Raw genomic sequence first — 18172 nt, 5'->3', positions numbered from 1 at the left:
TGATTATACTCCCCCCACAGTTAGTCTCAAAACATCATATACTGATGCAAAGTGCAACATTACGAGGCCACTACATTCCTAAATTTTGTTTGATTTAAGGGTATTCTGATTGTACAGCTTTTATGTTGCGTGTCATATTACTGACCCTTGCACGTCTGAAACCATGGAGACACAGCGCCTTCCAGCTGATAACAAACACAAGACTGAATGAGTCCTTTGTGTTTCCTCAGAGTACCAAAGAAAAAACATAATAAACTGCCAGATAGATTACCTGATACTACTAGATTTAGTTCAGATGAGTGGACTCACTGAATAAGAGTATGATGATAAAGAAAACCCACAAAATGCATGTGCACATAAACACTCCCTCATAACATATTGACTGGCCACGCCCGCAGGTGAGTGAAAACCTGTCCATCAACACCGTTAATGTTCAACCAGCATCACTTTTTTTTTGTGTTCTGTCTTTTGGATTTTGTTTAGCGTCATTGGTTGTCTGAGACTTGTCACAATTCTATGAAAGTGTGGAGTTTGCACCCACACCAGTCACTCACTGTCAGTCTCTGTGTGCGTGTGCGTGTGTGTGTGTGTGTGTGTGAGTGTGTGTGTGTGTGTGTGTGTGTGTGTGTGTTCCTATGTCTCTCACTCTGTCACTGAGAGTGTGTCTGTGGAAGAATATGGAGGAGGAAACTGATGTTAGCAGGAGGTGGGCCTAAAGTGACAAACCAAAGTGGATACAATAAGCACACCTCCCGCAGTGTGACAAACACATGTCCCAGGACAGGCAGACAACATGACCTCCATCAGGTTTCTGGAGTTATTACTTCCCCTCCTCCTCGTCCACCAGATCTACAGTGAGGAAGCGGAGCTCGTGTTCAGAGCAGAGGGCACCAATATCGAGTTGGGGTATTGTTTTGGAGCGGATTATATTGTTGTTTATAGATGTGAACCGGAGGAAGACCAGCTGCTTGGCAACTCCTCGGCCGACAACACGTGCGTTACATGTCCTGCGGAGCTCCAGAATCGCATCCACATCAACACACAAAAGTACCTGCTCGGGCTCCAGATCAGTCACCTCACACCCAAGGACTCAGGGACGTATCGGAGGGAATGCTGGCAGAACCAGACACTAGCCGAACAGCACACACAGCAGCTCTCCGTGTGCAATGAGGAAGTCGAATCTGAAGAGATCCTTGTGAAGGAAGGAGATGGAGGGGCTGAGCTTCTGTGCAACAACACTTCCATCGGTTTGGAGGGAACCTCTGTGCGCTGGTACTACGAGATGTATCCAATTTATAAGCCCACACTCTTCCTGGATAGCAGTGTGTCGCTGGACCCTCTGGTGGAGGAGCTACAGGGTGTTGTGGAGGTCAGAGACAACGGGGCGTTGCTTTTGCTCGACAGCAGCACGTTAAAGAATGACCAGCATTATATCTGTCTTGTCAGCAAAGGTAAGAATTGTCTCAGTTTCCAAAGCATGTACCCACCTGACCGCGGTGAGAGCAGTAACGTTTTTGCCTCAGACGGGGACAAAGTGGTATTACAATGCTCCTCTGATGGTAACAACCAGCAATGGCAGACACCACTTGGGAAACTCAATGGTAGCAGCGTGACAATGTACATATCATACGGTGACACATCTGAAGACTTCTCATTGGTAATTCCTGCTTTCTCTGATGACCTTAGGGGGGACTATTCATGCATCTCCTCCACGCTTGAAATGCACTACTTGCTGGTTCTTTGCCCCCAAAGGGAATCCCAAGAATTGGTTGTTGTTGAAGGTGGTAGCGCCTTGCTGAATTGTGATGTTGGCAAAGATGATTCCCAAAGGGTGCAGTGGCACCGCCGAGAACCATCAGGCACGAATGAACTTATCCACGACTCAAAGGACGAGACTGTTCCCATCCCAGAGGATCTGAGGGGCAGACTGTCTCTGTCTGAGAATGGCTCCTCGCTGACAATCTCCCACCTGGAGGCGAAAGATCAAGGAACATACTGGTGTGTTGTTTTATTAGACCATGGGTTCCTGGGAGAGGACGATTACAAAGAGGATAATGAGGATGAAGGTGCTGGGGAAGATGAATTCAGCGATGGCCCGTACGGGGATGGCCCACAAAAGTGCATCTTTAAACAGGAGACCAATTTGACGTCGATCCATAAAAGTGTCAGAATTTTGGAGCCTGAAACCTCAAAACCAGTGACCAGCCAGACCGATCCATCTAGAGTCTCTAATGTTACTGGCTATGCCGTGGGCGCAGGACTGGTGGGGCTGCTGGTGGTTGGAGGGATTGTTGCTGTGATTGCTAAAAAGTGGAGAGCAAAGGCCACAGCTACCAAAGACATACACATGAACGTGGATCCTGGTTGTACTGAGGTTTTAACTCTGAGTGATGAATAAATAAACATAATAAAACAGCAGTCGGTGAATGTGAAAGAGTCGTAGTAAACTTTCAGTTTCATTCTGATGCGACCTTCCTCCCCTTCGCTCTTTAGGAATTAATGACATATACTGGATTTATAGATCTGATAAATGCAATTTCTTCTTTCAAAACTCTATTTTGTCAAAATCTTCTCTTTCTAAAAAGAAGAAAATGCTGTCGCAATGTCATTCAATACAGCCATCACAGTGTACAACCTCCCCCCCCGTACTGTGTTTTTAACTTATCTGATGGGCTGACACTGTGGTATGTATGGCTGTTATTTGACTTCAGATGATGACTAAAAACCAGTCAGGCTGCTCACCTATCAACAGATTGTTTGGCGCCCTTAAGGCAGAGCATATTGGCAGAAAACTACCTGAAGCTCGAGTGTCAAAAGAATCCCAAACAAAAAGTCCTATTCCTGCCAAGTATTTATTTATTTTGTAGGTAATGTTTGTTAGTATCTATATAAATTAACTTGTTTCCTTACTTGTACACTCAATGAGTTTTAATGGTGTTTTATAAAACATAGTTTAGGAATGAAGACCACGTCCCAAACTAAGCCTGAGTTTTACCCGAGCCCTAAGTACACAACGAACCGTTCACTACCTCTTCGACACCCGTTCCGACATCCCTCCCCCGACCCTGTTCTTGTCTTCCTATTTCTCTCTCTCTCTCTCTCTCTCTCTCTCTCTCTCTCTCTCTCTCTCTCTCTATTCCTCTCCCAGAGGACTACAGGTACAACAGGGGACTGCACCACCAGAGCTTCTGAAGAGACGGCCCCCGCTCACAAGTCTCCACTCCCACCGTTCCCACCGGCCACCGGACGCCAGCGGTCTCTCATCGCACCCCTCCAACCTTCTTTCCACGACCCACTCTACCCTTCTCGTTCCTGCTCCCCCACATCCCTTCCTCCCTCGACCCCTTTCCGCTTCCTTAATCCAACCCTCTCGTTCCATCCGTAAACTCCTATCGCTATTGCCGTGGTCTTTGTTAGTGAATGGCTAGTGAATGGTTAGTGAAGCTATTTTTCCTGCAGCAAAAATAAACTGTAATCACAACATCCACCTACTATAAATCACCTTCTCAAGGGGATATGGCGTGCCAACAAACAGTTCCCTTTTTAATCACCCTTCACAAACAGAGTCACAGAGAGTCACACACGTTTCTACATTTAGATAATCTTACTCATCAGGGGTCTCTGTGAAATGACCATAGAAATGTTTTTAAATGTTTAATGTTTTAAATGTTATTTTAGATTCACAGGAACACGCTCAAGCTGTCGCCACATCTTGTCGATGCAGGAAGAACAAACAACGAATGAACATGTTTAAATATCTTTGTACGAGTTCTCCTATCGTTGATCAAAATGTACCTTAAGTTATTTCGTAAAACACACGCAGATATTGAATGAATATCTGCTGCAGATCCAATATTTTTGGTGTGCAATACAGTATATAAGTGATTGTATGTGTTATTGACTATAGCTGACGGTGTTCATATTGATTCCGCCCTGCATTTTATTATACATACTTATATACAGTGGGATGTATTGTTTTTATTTTACCAAAATATGTGCAGTTGCCACAGTGTCATGAATTTGAATAAACACTTTAAGAAAGGATCTGGAAAATGTTGCATCTTCAGTATGTAATCTGATTTGTTTAGTTAGAAGAACTTCCAAAGTGACAGAGCAAATGCTCGTCTCAGACTGTGATTATCCATTGAATCAATATAGTGTTTGGAGTTAATATGCAGGAGCCGCAGGTTGTTTAATTGCAGAAGGTGGACCCGAGCTCCTCTGCTGCACGGCCAATGAAACACGTGCGCTCTCCCTCCAGTTGTCTGCAACATCTGGGCCTGGATAGGCTCCTGTTCTCTCAACAAGCTCCAATAACAGTTGCTGCTCCTCTAACCTCCCACGAGAGTAATCCTATATTGTCAAATGTATCATATATGTTTAGAAACCTGTCCAGGAAATCATGACAGAAGTGTACACATTAGATCTTGTTTGTGTTTGTGCTATATGTGTCTCCAGTATCGCTATCATGACCTGCTCTATACAAAGTGAATCTGTGTCTGTATCCATTCTGCAGATTGTTAAATTGATCAATGAATTTGCAGTAACATACGTATATTTATATTTTATGCCCATAAGGCTTTTATTGAACCTTAAATAATGGATCTTTATGACACAATAATGTGGAGGGGTTTATAACATAATGTTGACAATATGTCTTTTTTTCAACCTCTTCTAGTGAAGTGCATTAAAGGAATAGTCGGACATTATGGGAATTTTGATCATTTGCTTTCAAGCCAAGAGTTAAATGAGACAATCAACAGCGGTATCAATCTTCTCATCTAATCCTTGGCAACAAAAATAAATATGCATATTGTAAATTGTCCTTTAAAACTGGGTTATATATATTTTTAACTTTTCTTTTTTTTGGTGCCGCATTACTTTTGACTTGCAGGGGTCAAATTACAGGCTGCACTTTTGCACATGCAAAACGCGTACAGCGAGGCAGCAACAAGCTGCAACATCGATGAGCCAAAACCACTGTTTTTTTCATCTTGCAACACAATCTGGAGATGTTGTGTTTGCAGCAATATTTTCAACTGCCAGATTGTATTCCTCCTACACACTTCACCTTTTGGAGCCCTGATACATATTTATGATCCACAGCAGTGCCAATACATACAAAGAAGAAATATGGCTCCTGTTTGGAAATATTTTCTCAGCTGCTATATATAAAACAAAACAAATCTTATTCCATCGTTGTATTTAATTTGATGTTGGGCCAATATCTGATACTGCACCTGCACTGAACAGACGGCCTTTTTGGAGTTGTCAAAGTGTTGCTGACAACTTGACCAAAAATCTTTTGTTCTGTTTGAGAAGCACGGATCAATCCGATGAGTGAAAAGAGAGAAGGAGGGAGAGAGTGTCTTCCATATTTGCCAGTTTCCTTTCCATATACCCCTTCACAGGCTTGATTGATGCAGACACAGATGTGAAAGAGGAGCAGCTGCTCGGTGCTCTCAGGTGTAATTAAGAAAGGGCTCGGTCACACAGAGAGGCCCCCGGGAGGCAGATGGAGCGCCGAGGAATCAGCACGCCTCTGAGAACACCAAGATCCAGCAGCCGGCTTCCTTTGGCTAGTTACAGTGAGAGACTTTAAATGGATCGGCTTAATTGTCGAAGCATCTCTCAGACCATCTGTGTGTGTGTGTGTGTGTGTGTGTGTGTGTGTGTGTGTGTGTGTGTGTGTGTGTGTGTGTGGGAGGGCGGGTTTCACCTGCATGCCTGCCTCTATCTGTGCTGCATGTGTGTTTGAGCAAAAGCAAACTGAGCCATCGCAGGGGCCGAGCAGAACAAAAGTTAGAAGAATAATCGATTCAATCAGCAAGGAAATTGTGTTTCAACAACTTGTTAGTCGGAGACTCTTGTGTTCATTTGGGCTCATGCTACTTCTGCAGAGCACACCGGGACGCGTGACTGGACTCCAAATTTCAAGATTATCCGGAAGTCTTCTCTCACACACACACACACACACACACGTACGCACTCCATTTTTCACACCAATGTAACAAACAAAATCACAGCTGGCAGATGTTAACTTGATAGCACCATGGTGCCCCCTGCCCCCCTCCCAGGGCACCTCTTTCTGTCCGATCAGGAGGCTATGTTCTGTAGAATCAGCACGTCTGCTCGGTGTTCCCTGGTCACCGCCGGTCTGAGCCTGCGGAGGCCCGATCTGCTGTAATTTGCCAGGCCCATTACTCTCACAAATGTGATGGCTGTGAGCCCTGTGAGTGTGAAACAGTTGGTGGGTTAGAGAGCGGTGGGAGGAGAGAGAGGGACAGAAAGAGAGAGAGAAAGCACGGTGTTCCTCGCTGATGCCTCTGTCCTGCATAAGTGTCCGAAAGTGTGTGATGTGTTGTGCTAATGGCACCAATTATGCACCAGAGAGCACTGCTGCTGGGCTGGTTTCACAGCAAAAAATGCTCGGAGGAGAAACACTTTCAGTGGGAAGCCTTTGGGTAGCGAAAAAATAAATAAAACAGTGACGTTAGAGGCAGGAGGGAGACGAGCCACCAGGGGTTTTTCTTTCCTAATAGCGGTCTGCTCGCTACTCAGACATGTGGAGGTATCTGGTTGGATCGCAGCCACGCAGGAATTGATGTCTGTTATTTCAGAGGGGCAATCCAAGCGAGACCAGGACCAATCAAACTCTCTCAATAAAACTAACTTCCCTCTGGAAGTCTCAAAGGCTTTCAGTAGATTTGATTTGAAGTCTATTACTTAGAGACTAATGGGCTGTGATGTTGTGATACTCTGTCACATTGTAAAACTTGAACTCCCTTGTGTGATGAAACTGTTGGAGAGTAGAAGGTGCATCAGAGGTAATCATTCTGTTTTCATAATCCCCTGGCATGATGGTGCTTCATAGTGTGATGTTTACAGGTGACAATTAGTTTATATACCTTTTCATGTGTTGGTGTGAAGCTTCAGACGGAACATTTTGAGAAGAGAGTCTTCTTGCAAGCAAAGGGAGCGAGACGAGAAAAAGCGCAGTCATGTAATTGGCTCCTCTGGCATGTAAGAAGTAAAAGAGTTGTCAATGGATGTCTTGATGGGTGCCGGGAGAAAACTTTAAAGAAAGGAACAAGATTTAATTTCATTACAAGTGTTGGGCTACGCGCATGCATAGGGCAGATGATTACAAGTCTTAGCTTGGAAGTAGATTGGTTGTTGTTGCTGCACAGCAGGGTTCTACAACACAACTGCAGAGCTGACTTGCTCACTCATGTGCAGATGAAATAAAAACAATTGCAGGGGGAGTGAAAATGAGACCATCTATATTCAAGAGATCTCTCAAAAACAATCACACAGACGTGCATCGTGAAGGCAAGCCAGCACAGCCACACCTTTGATGCACAGATGGCGTGTGTAAACGGTCTCGTTCCCCCTCCTGCTCTTCCTCTCCTCCTCTCCACGGAAGCCTCTCTCTCTCTCTCTCTCTCTCTCTCTCTCTCTCTCTATGTCCCACATTCCTCCTTCCTCTCATCATCCTGTGTGTCACTCAACGGATTTCTCTCAGTCTGCCGGCAGTGCAGCACCTCGACTTGCAACCCGTACTGCTTACATTCAATAAATGAAGCCTTGCCAAATTGTCAGGGAGGGCGGGAACTCCACGGCTGGGTAAATGTTAGCTGAACGCTTCAGTTTATAAAGATGGTCCGCTCCTTCTGTGATTTGGAGATTTCATAGAAAACAGCCAGCGATGTGAATGTCTCCGGGCGAAACAAATGTACGTCAGAAATGGCTTACTGAACACTGAGCTGAGGTGAGCGCAGTCAGAAGTTCTGTGGGCTTCAGGATAACAAGCAATCAAACAGACTCAGACACCACATGAGTCTGATTGGGGTCAGCATCATTGAATTCAGAGATGTAAAAATGTGGAAACTCCATATCTATTGTTCAAAAAAAGGTGTGGGGGGGGGGGGGGGGGGGGGAGAGCCTGCCTGGGATTAGAAATCATGATATATATTAAGAATCCCACTAACTTTCAATTACATTTTTGAGAAATCCATTATATCACATTGGTTTAATCAGTTCAAAAATCAAAGTGTAAAAAACACTTTGATTTTTGTTGCCAGGCAACCAATGGCAACTCCGCGAAGTTACTGCTCACATCGTAGAAGTATCCAAATCATTAGACATCGGGGCAATTTGCCCTCTATTTAATGAATGAAAAGATAAGGGAGAAAAACTGGAGATAAGTAACTATAAGAGCCAAAGCTTCTGTGGAGCTGAACGCAAACACGCACACAGGATTGGTAGCTTGTTTAACATCTCTACATTTGGTTTATTGGCGGTTTGGGAAAAATAAACACAGACTTCACAAATCGTCCAGCAGTCAAATTTGCACGAATGACACAAAGCAAAAGTTCGCTTTGCTTCCTGTCTGAACCGAGCAGTCGGTGGTCTGAAGGAACCTTTGAAGGTGGTGGTGAGTATGTTGTTGCCTTTGGCCAGAGCCAGGTTAGGAGTTTCCACCTGTTTCCAGTATGGTAGACATATATGTAGCATGCATCAATATTGTCGTCTAACTTTGAATTAAATAATGGAGTGTCTGCATGATGTTGCTACTATCCAAGCCACAATAACTCTAGAGAAGTTCTCCGGTCTTGCCAGTGCAATGCCACTGGGAACAAGAGAAAGCGTGCCCTGTTGTTTGTTGAAATAAATGTAGCTGTCTCCGTGGGCATACTTGTAGTTGTTGCTTATTGCACTTAAAGCGGAGGAGGTCTGAATAAAGGCTTTATTTTTTTCGCTCCATCAAATGAGACAAAGCCTATAGAAACACTTGCTTTCCTCCACATGCAAATTTCTAACTTTAGTGAGAGCTGCTTTGCCTTTGTGACAAGCTGATTGACAGATAACCTGACTGACGGATCGCAATCTTTAAAAGAAAGTGAAAGTTGCCATTCCAGATATAGAAAAGTGAGCTAAGGAGACAAGGTTATCCCGAACAGTAGAGAGGTTTTAGCTGCATTTCCATCCGCTTTATGATGAAAGACTGCTGTCATGTTAAATATCAGATACGGGGTGGATCACAGAGGTATTTGGAAGAAAGAGTGCAGATTGGCGAGGCATTTGTTGAGAGCCTGATAGTTCTGGAAAAGGAAAATGAAAGGCACTCCAAATCTCTAATGTGATGTTATGCTCTTTGCATGTGTGTGTGGTGAGGAGCAAGTGTGGGTAGGTTTAGCTAAACAGGGAGGCCCGCTGAGGATTCAGTTTTCGCTCACAGAAATTTAAACTTTTTCTTATTGCCTGCTTCATATCTCAGCAAGACGGTGTGGGGGCGTTCGGCTGCTCAGAGCCGGGGAATCGATGCCGTAGGCAGGCAGAGCGAGGGATCAGCACTGAGGGGTGCGGAGGACAGGACACGCTCCACTCACTGGGCATTCTTGGCAACTTGTCCTACTTTGTGTGTGCTTGTACAGGAAGACCTTTGGCTAGTGATGTGCCTCAGCCCTGTTCTGCATCCCCGTAGGTAGACCTCCCCTCTCCAGTTCTTATTCCTGAGATAATTTTCTTTCTGCCTTTGTTTTGTGGTATACTGCCTGAAAGGTTTAAACACGGGTGAGATGCAGACGGCAGAACAGTTGGAACTATTAATCTCCCCCTGATGGAAGGTTTAAGGCTTAAATCATCCAACAGCAGAAATGATACAAGTGAGAACTGAGATGCATCAACGACAGCGACATTATTTCACCAATCTGTCTGCACATCACAGTAAAGACATACTTTAGCCAGCGTGACTCTGCCACAGCGGGGGGATAAATCTGAAAGAGCGCAAACAGAATCGACCCCCATTCCCAGGAGTAATGGAGCTGTCAAAGGCCAAGTCTGACCCCGCAGTAACCCACCGGGGGCAATGATATGGCACCTATCCCTTCACACCGTGAGTCTGCAGCAGAGTGTGTGTGTGTGTGTGTGTGTGTGTGTGTGTGGGGGGGGGGGGGATTCATATGATGATAGCAGTCATCCTCACTGGAATGAGGAAAAATAGAGGTCATTGTGCCACTGTTATCTCATATGGGAGAAGTGTGTGTGTGTGTGTGTGTGTGTGTGTGTGTGTGTGTGTGTGTGTGTGTGTGTGTGTGTGTGTGTGTGTGTGTGTGGTGAGAAACCCTGTAGAGAGCATGACAGTGACAGAGAAGGAGGAATGACACTCCTGGTAGGAAATTATCATTAATGCACAGCTGTAAGCTGCCTCAATGAAATCCTCCTACACCTGCAAACTAATTAAATCACGGTGGCAAAAGAAGCAGCCTTTTTTTTTCTTCTTTTTTTGGCGAGACTGATATCTCACTACGTTGGTTATATTTACTGCCTGTTAAGATAAGATGCATTTCCAAGACGCAATGACACGTACCCTACGGCATCAAAGCGTAATGCACGGCGATGCAATCTTGCATCCAATCTAGAGACTCGGCTCCAGTAGTCGGTGTGGTCTCTGGAGGGGCGAGACACGCATCCTCGCTCTGCCTCTCGCCGCTCTCCATCCATGGCGCATCTCGAGCTCTGAATCCACTTCTGGACACACCGGCGGCAGCGCTCGACACACACACGCACACACACTCACGCACGCACACGCACACGCACACGCAACCGCACACGTACACACACACACACACACACACACACACGCACACACACACACACACGTATAGACAATTTTACAAATGCAGCGCACAGGACGGAAGCGGCCGTAGAAGTCCTTCTGTATCTGATCGAGCGCGTCTATGGTAAGGCTACATTTTCTTTTTCTTTTAAAAAAAATAATCTGTTGTTGCATTTTACGCGCTGCGATGTTGAACTGTTTTCTAACGAACAAGATGCTGTAATCCGACAAAGAGTATTATGACAGTGATAATGTGAGGGGTGAACAGAGTAAATATATCTATGATTACTCCACACAGCGACTTAAACTGTTTCAGCGGTCATGGTGAGTTTACAGTGAGCTGTCTTACTTTATCGGCTTATTGCTACGATGCGTAATGTTGTGAAGATGTGTTTGTTTCTTCAAAGAAGGCGACGATTGTTTTAAGTTATTTTTAGCCGCTGTAGATTTGAGTACGTATTGGTATACATCTCTGAAAATATATGTTCACTATTTCCAGGTGCAAACGTGTGCTCTTCATCACTGTTACAGCCAGACTCTGTTGAGCGGTTACAACATCAACGTGTTACAAAACACAAGTTTGTTTGATAATGTTGATGTGTTGATGTCTTCAGTTGTAGGTTGAAGGAGAGATGGTCTTGGTTATGTATTTCTCCAAAGTCATATTACACTGGTCGGTGAAATGTGGTCTACACACAGACGTGATCTGAATGTTTCATATAAGACGTCATACATATGGAACTATAGACCGCATGCGGGCGGCACGAGGCTCCCGGGACATTGTAACGGGAGCAGAGGGCATTCTGAACATCCACGGAAATAACGAGCGTGTTTACCGCTGGAACACGCATGCGCATACTTGAAGGACCGCTTCTACAACTTTTGAAAGGGACCGCGGGACTTTGCGGGTCGAAAGTGAACGAGCTGACGTCATACACGTGAGGCTTCACGCTAAGGTCACACTTTGTAAGTACTTGAACTACTTTATTACAATGACGCTACCCCCAAATCAGCACCATTAGTATCATGTTATGCTGCTAGCTTGTAGTTAGCATGTTAGCGTGTAGCTACATCAGCATGGACCAACAGTAAACATAAACATGTGTGTACACTGTAAGGGAATGCTGGCTTGAGTCTTTATGGGCTGTCGCTGGAGCCCTGCGTTATAACATTGAGTTGTACATGTACATGACAGGAAGTGAGTGGGGCTTCATACAGCGTACATGGGAAGGAACACATTGATGTACAAACAAGAAGAGGGTAAACATGTACTACATACAACCAATATACAATAGTATACTGTGCAATATCCCAGTGAGCATCTCTCTTTTGAAAAGACGCTTAATAAACAACTATGGCCACCGGCGAAAAGACATTAAAAAAACTGGTTCAAAAGTGAATATTCTTTTTTAATACTTGTTTTATTCACAGATGTCCACCTTGAAGACCACCTGAGACCGGCTCTGTGGCTTTAACAATAACATTTAAAGAAGTACAGGGAGATGAAGTTCAACAAGTGTGTCTTTTTAATTTCATTGTAGCTGTATTTAAAGTACATTGTTCATGTTATATTTATATTGTTGCTTAATAAATACAAATGAATGAATAACACATGGTCTTTGTCCAGTAAGTGGAAACTGTTGATGTGTTACTATGACTACGTATTTACTACTGTGAGCCGTGAGATGTTTAAAAGTTAAAGTTTTTTTCACCAACTATTTGTAGCTGTTGATTGAATGTTCACGTTTAGAACATATTTTACCAATATACTGTCCTTCAGCTGAGAAATGTGGATGTGGTTTCTTAGTTAGGCTCTAAAATGGCAATATACGCTATTGCACAATGTAGAGGATAAAAAAGATGAAGATAGAAAAAACTCTTAAAACCAATTTTCAACGTTGTTTATTAAACATCTTTTCAACGGAAAAATGAAAAAAATTGCAGGTCTCTTATACTATTAATTAATTTCATCCTCACTTAACTTTACTGATTATTTTCTTAGTTATGTTTCATTTAACACTCAAACTGCCCACTTTGCACTGTTCTTCCTTCTTCTGCGTAGCACCTTTATTCCGTGTGTGCTGGAGGAATGATGTAGGACAAGATTCATCTTCTCTCCTATCACAGGAGCTCCTCTGTAGCCCGGGGTCAGATGGAGCTCCTGTGCACGCCGCTCTGCCTTCCGCCTGTGGCACTCTGCATGTATACGTGTGTGTATGTGGTGTTAGTTTAAAGACAGAAAGAGACAGGGAAAAGGTATAGATGGAGAAGGACTAACTGGAGATTTGAAGCTCCTCTTGGCGTTGCTATACTGTTGCTCAACTCTCTGTTCCCCAGGATTGATCATTGCCAATAAACTGCCTCACTCACAAGATCTGTGAACACACAGGGGTGCCTTAATAGAAAAATCTTTGGCACTCTCACATCCCTCAATCACTTGCATCCCAAATCCCTCAGTCCCATCCTCATCACTAACTTCTAACCTCATTTGTTGCCTTTATTTTCCACTGAGGCAATTGCCTTTCCCGCACCATGCCCAAATGTCATTATACCTCCAACACCTTTGCTGCTAGCTACGTAAACGTAGCAGCAGCAACTGCTGCTGAATTTACAACTCAAACCTGCCAGAGCAGCGTGCGCCGCACAGTGTAATTTCTGGTTGATCCTGTCCCCGAGGCTTTTATTCCCTGTAAGCACTATTATTGTTTAGGGGAAACAAAAGCTGAGACATCTGAAGCTCGTAGTCCCTTTCCAGCGGTTGACAGAGTGTCTATTATTCTCGGTGTGTGTCTGTACGGGAGGAGTTATAAGCCAGGGAGAAAGGAGGATTTGCAGATCAAATTGCTTTAATCCATTGAAGCATCTGTCCTCATTCTCCAGAGGGCAGCAGGGTGTGTAGCACTGGAAAGGAAAACAAAACCTGTCGCAGAGGAATCATAGGATGTGCCTTGGTCAGCCAGCTGTGCAGGACATGTTGGGTATGAATGGCAGGACTGTCAAATTGACAGATTTTCCCCCTCTTTTCTCAAGTGTCAGAGATGGTAAGAAGCTTGGTCAAAGCTTTCCATTATATGCAGTCATGCATGCTTATTTTCCTTTTTCACCTATCTTTTCTGTCTTTCAACAAATGCACAAAGACACTGTGCGGCTTTAAAATTGTTCTGGAAAAAGAGACAAACGGTACAGCATCCCTAACTCTGTCATTCTGTCTGCAACTAAGTTTTTCCCTCTGATGGGTTCATTCCGCGATTGCTGTTTTTTTTGTCATATTCAAACAGAATGGCTCATGATGTCAACTCGATTTATTTTCCCCTCACCCACAGAGTAAATGTCTTTGGTTTTACGCTGTTTGTGATTAATGGAACATCAAAAGCCAATCTGAGCTCAGTGTGATACATTCCTGAGGATATGAGTTGCCAGGGACACATAAACATCATTAATGAACAAGAGGCCGACTAGAGAGAGACAGACTGACAGAAAAAGGGTGTGAAGAAGCAAACAGGAAGGCAATATTTATTTTTGTCAGTAATATGACATATATATATATATATATATATATATACATATATATATATATATACATATATATATATACATATATATATATATATACATATATATATATATACATACATATATATATATATATATATATATATATATTAATGTGTCATATACATACCTGTGGTTTTGATGATGATTGCCTCAGTGAGTGATGGAGACACACTTTGCACCCAGGGATCTGGTGTGATTACCATCAGTTTGGTGCGAAGGGACAAATGGATGGCAGCACCTTTTTTTTCCAAAAACTATTTGGAAAATTACATCTCCCTTTGCTCTTTCATGCCCAGTGGCAAAAAACTCGGAAGTGTACAAAGGAAACTTCTCCACTCATCTATGTGAAGACAGCTATATTTATCTGGGTATGTAGCTCTCTGCTGGGCTTAGAGGCTTAATTACCCAGAAGAGAGGAAAGCAAAAATGAAATGCAATTATGCAACTGTGCGCAGGGAAGGCTATCTTGAATAGGGGAGCTGTTGTAGATCGGGAAAATGCGGCTAACGTTTCACAGTAGAGGTCCGACCTTTGTGTTTTTCTGCAAAACAAATTTGTGGATCCTCGAGGAAGCAAATCCTGAACCTGTTTATCCAAAGCTTCTAGGCGACTTCTGGTAGAAATGCTAAAGGGTGCTGTCTGTTTGCTCTACTGGGAAAGACAGAGAGTATAACCTCTCCTTCATTCTGCATTTATTAAGAAACACAAACGTATGGGCTCTCAAGGAATACTTTTTTTTACATTCATGTAAATATTCTTATTCACTTACTTGCTAATATGAAGCAACAACCAGCGGGTTAGCTTGGCTTAGCGTAAAGACTGGAAACCGGGGAAAACAGCTATCTCGGCGGTCTGAAGGTAACAATTTTTGTCTACCAAAACCTCTAAAGCTCACCAATCAACACAATATAACATTTTATTAAGTAAGCTTTATAGGTATGAACCCAGACTAACTTTTTTGTCCATTTCTGGCTTTATGCTAAGCTGAGTACAGACATGAGAGTATTATAGATCGTTTCTCAATAGACAACACTGTTACACAATGAATAGGTTAAGTGTTCACATTCTGAACTGGCCCTGAAAATCTAAAAGTGAAAAGCTCTTGTGACATACTTTACCTTCTCCTGTTTAAGTGCCCTTAAGCAAGCATCCTAACTGCTCCAGCAAGAGCTGCTCATTGGCCACCAGTGGAAGGCTGCAGGGGTAAAGGAGTGGGAGCTGCACATGTATGAAGCTGAAGACATGCATCAAAATGAAATCTAATTGTGTGTGTCTCTGTGCCTCCCTGTCAGCGTGAAGGATGTAGAGCCAGAGGGGGGGGCAGGATGGAGTGTTCCTGGAAGACGGTGCTGCTGCTTGTGTGTGCTTCTCTTGGGGTCCAGTACACAGCCATCCGCACCCTGAGGGACTCTCTGTCTGGGCCCTGTCAGGGAACCTACCGCTGCCAGACCAGACACCACAGAGGTACGCCTCCATAGCCAGTCAAGATTGTCCCACGTACTGTCCTTCCTCGCTACAGGAGAGCAAAACATGTATACAGCTGTTGGTGTATAAGCTCATACAGTATGTATTGCACAAAAAAATAGAAACTATACCTAAAATGTATGTGTGTTGTTCCAAAACTTGGTTGTGCAGCACCAGAAAGGGGGACACACAGGCACACACTTGATTGGTAATATTCATGCAAAGAGATTCAGTAAAGAGTCAGAATCAAAACTGTGACTGAAAATTAAGAAAAAGGAAAGCAGATCATTAAACGAGGGACCTCCCAACAAGTGGGGAGGATAGAGAAATGAAATATGTGATTTGTTTTTACAATTATCCTCCAATTTATCTCCATTAATCCGCTCTCATAGCGCAGCTGTAGCTGCAGCTCCTGTGTATGAAAGTAACATCCCCTTTGCAATCAACTCCTCATCAGCAGTAATTACACGTTAGCTATTTGCACTATATTTAGAGATCCGCCATTTCATAAGCCCCTTCGGTAACCACCGGCAGACAAGCAACTTACTCAGGCATGTTTACCATCTAAATTATTTAAGCTTTATTGGCTTGATTCAGTCGTTCACTTTCTCCAGGACTGAATTATGATGAAAACCGGCATTTTCACTTTCATGAGCTGAACTAACTCTTATGGAATAAGTGAAATAACTACTCTTTTGATCAGAACCTGGCTCTAGGAAACAGGTAAAACAGCTTGTGTTATGTTATTAATAAGCCTGTAGTAAGACTTCATGATGCAACTGACTTCAGTATCAGATAAGTTAAACATGTAACATAATGTATGACTTGGTTGTTTCTTGCCTCTAGACTCCAGGTGGAGAGCCTTGTGCGATGACAGCTGGAGGCCGGTCGATTCGCCTCGGAAGCACATCCTGCTGTTTGCCACCACACGCAGCGGCTCCTCCTTCACCGGGCAACTCCTCAACCAGCACCCAGGGATCTTCTATGTATTTGAACCTCTCTACCACGTCCAGCAGGCATTCACCAACTCTAGCAGCAGGCTGCGTCGCACCCTGGACCGCCGGGCTCTGCTTGGAGCATACAGGGACCTCCTCCTCAATCTGTACACCTGTGACCTTCACTTCATGGAGAATTACATCCGCCCGGAGCCCCAGGACCACGTCACAGGCTCCTTCTTCCGCCGAAGCTCAAGCCACGCACTCTGTTCCCCTCCCGTGTGCTTGGATGCAGGGGATGTAACGGCCTCTGTTACACCTGATGAAACCTGGTGTCCCAAGAAGTGCGGAGCCCTGAACCTCACCCAAGCCTCTATGTCATGTCTGTCGAGGGAACATGTAGCCATCAAGACTGTGCGGGTCCCTGAGGTGGGGGACCTGCGCACCCTGACAGAGGATCCACGTCTGGACCTGAAGATTGTCCACCTGGTGAGAGACCCCAGAGCCATCCTCGCCTCACGCATGATGGCCTTCTCAGATCAATTCCGTGCTTGGAAAATATGGAACGCGACAGGACGGCAGCCTCGATATGTGGACTTGACGCAGATCACCAGTACCTGCAAAGACATGGCGGCCTCTGCAGAAACAGGCCTGCAAAGGCCGGCATGGCTGCGGGGACGCTACCTGCTGGTGCGATATGAGGACCTGGCATTCAATCCGAAAGACAAGGCCACTGAGATCTACAGGTTTGTGGGGCTTGAGATGGAGGACAGGGTGCGGACGTGGATTGAAAAGAACACCAACAGTAACGTGTCATCTCCTTCGGAGTGGAACTACAGGTACTCCACCTCGAGAGACTCCAGAGCGACAGCAGACAGCTGGAGGCTTCGTCTGGGCTTCGACATTGTGAGGACTGTGCAGAACCTGTGCAACGACACTCTGGCTCTGCTGGGATACAAGCAGGTTCACTCTGCAGCCGAACTCAGAAACCTGTCTCACAGTGTAGTGGAAAATAGGACCTTTCAACCAATCACATGGTAGATTAGATAAAAACATTTAAAAAACTGTTTATTTATTACAGCTTATTTTACTCTCTGTCATGATGCTGATTAAATGAATGTATAATGTATCTTATTTTTTGAATAATGCCTAAAGTAATTTAATACTTATTTAAAAATATTTTAATTTTGTTAAAGATATTAAAGTGCCAAATGTCAAGCGTCTGTGACACGGGGAAAGGTATTGATCTAGAATAAAGTCTGTACTGCTGTATGTGTTCTCGACTTGTTCAGCAAAACACTGAATCATGATGTGATGGAGATATTACGCTGTTTTTTTATTCAATTCTCTCAGAATTTCAGACAAGAAAAAAAACAATTCAAAGAGCAGCTGCCATTATAGAGTAAGACAGGAAGAACGGGGATAGATATAGATATATATATATATATATATATATATATATATATATATATATATATATATATATATATATATATATAGCCACAACAGCTCAATTTCCAAGTGAGGATGTTGAGAATATGAGAACATATTTGTTAATACTGATTAACTGTTGCAATGCAAGCGTGCTAATGTTATG

The 18172-nt window shown here is 43.9% G+C and overlaps 1 protein-coding gene across 1 annotated transcript; it reads left to right on the top strand.

The window, feature by feature from the left end:
- Window positions 1-696: 696 nt before the first annotated feature.
- si:ch73-62b13.1 (uncharacterized protein LOC100002270 homolog) lies at window positions 697-17616 on the top strand. Its single transcript, XM_034535789.1, has 3 exons — window positions 697-1451; window positions 15469-15640; window positions 16487-17616. The coding sequence occupies exons 1-3, from the start codon at window positions 1419-1421 to the stop codon at window positions 17614-17616; spliced, it is 1335 nt and encodes a 444-aa protein (XP_034391680.1). The 5' UTR covers window positions 697-1418.
- The last annotated feature ends 556 nt before the right edge of the window (window positions 17617-18172 follow it).

Source organism: Cyclopterus lumpus, chromosome 6 (assembly GCF_009769545.1).
Source record: "Cyclopterus lumpus isolate fCycLum1 chromosome 6, fCycLum1.pri, whole genome shotgun sequence".
In the NCBI taxonomy this organism is placed as follows: domain Eukaryota; kingdom Metazoa; phylum Chordata; class Actinopteri; order Perciformes; family Cyclopteridae; genus Cyclopterus; species Cyclopterus lumpus.
Note: the sequence above shows the minus strand (reverse complement) of the source record. Positions and strands in the feature narration are given on the sequence as shown.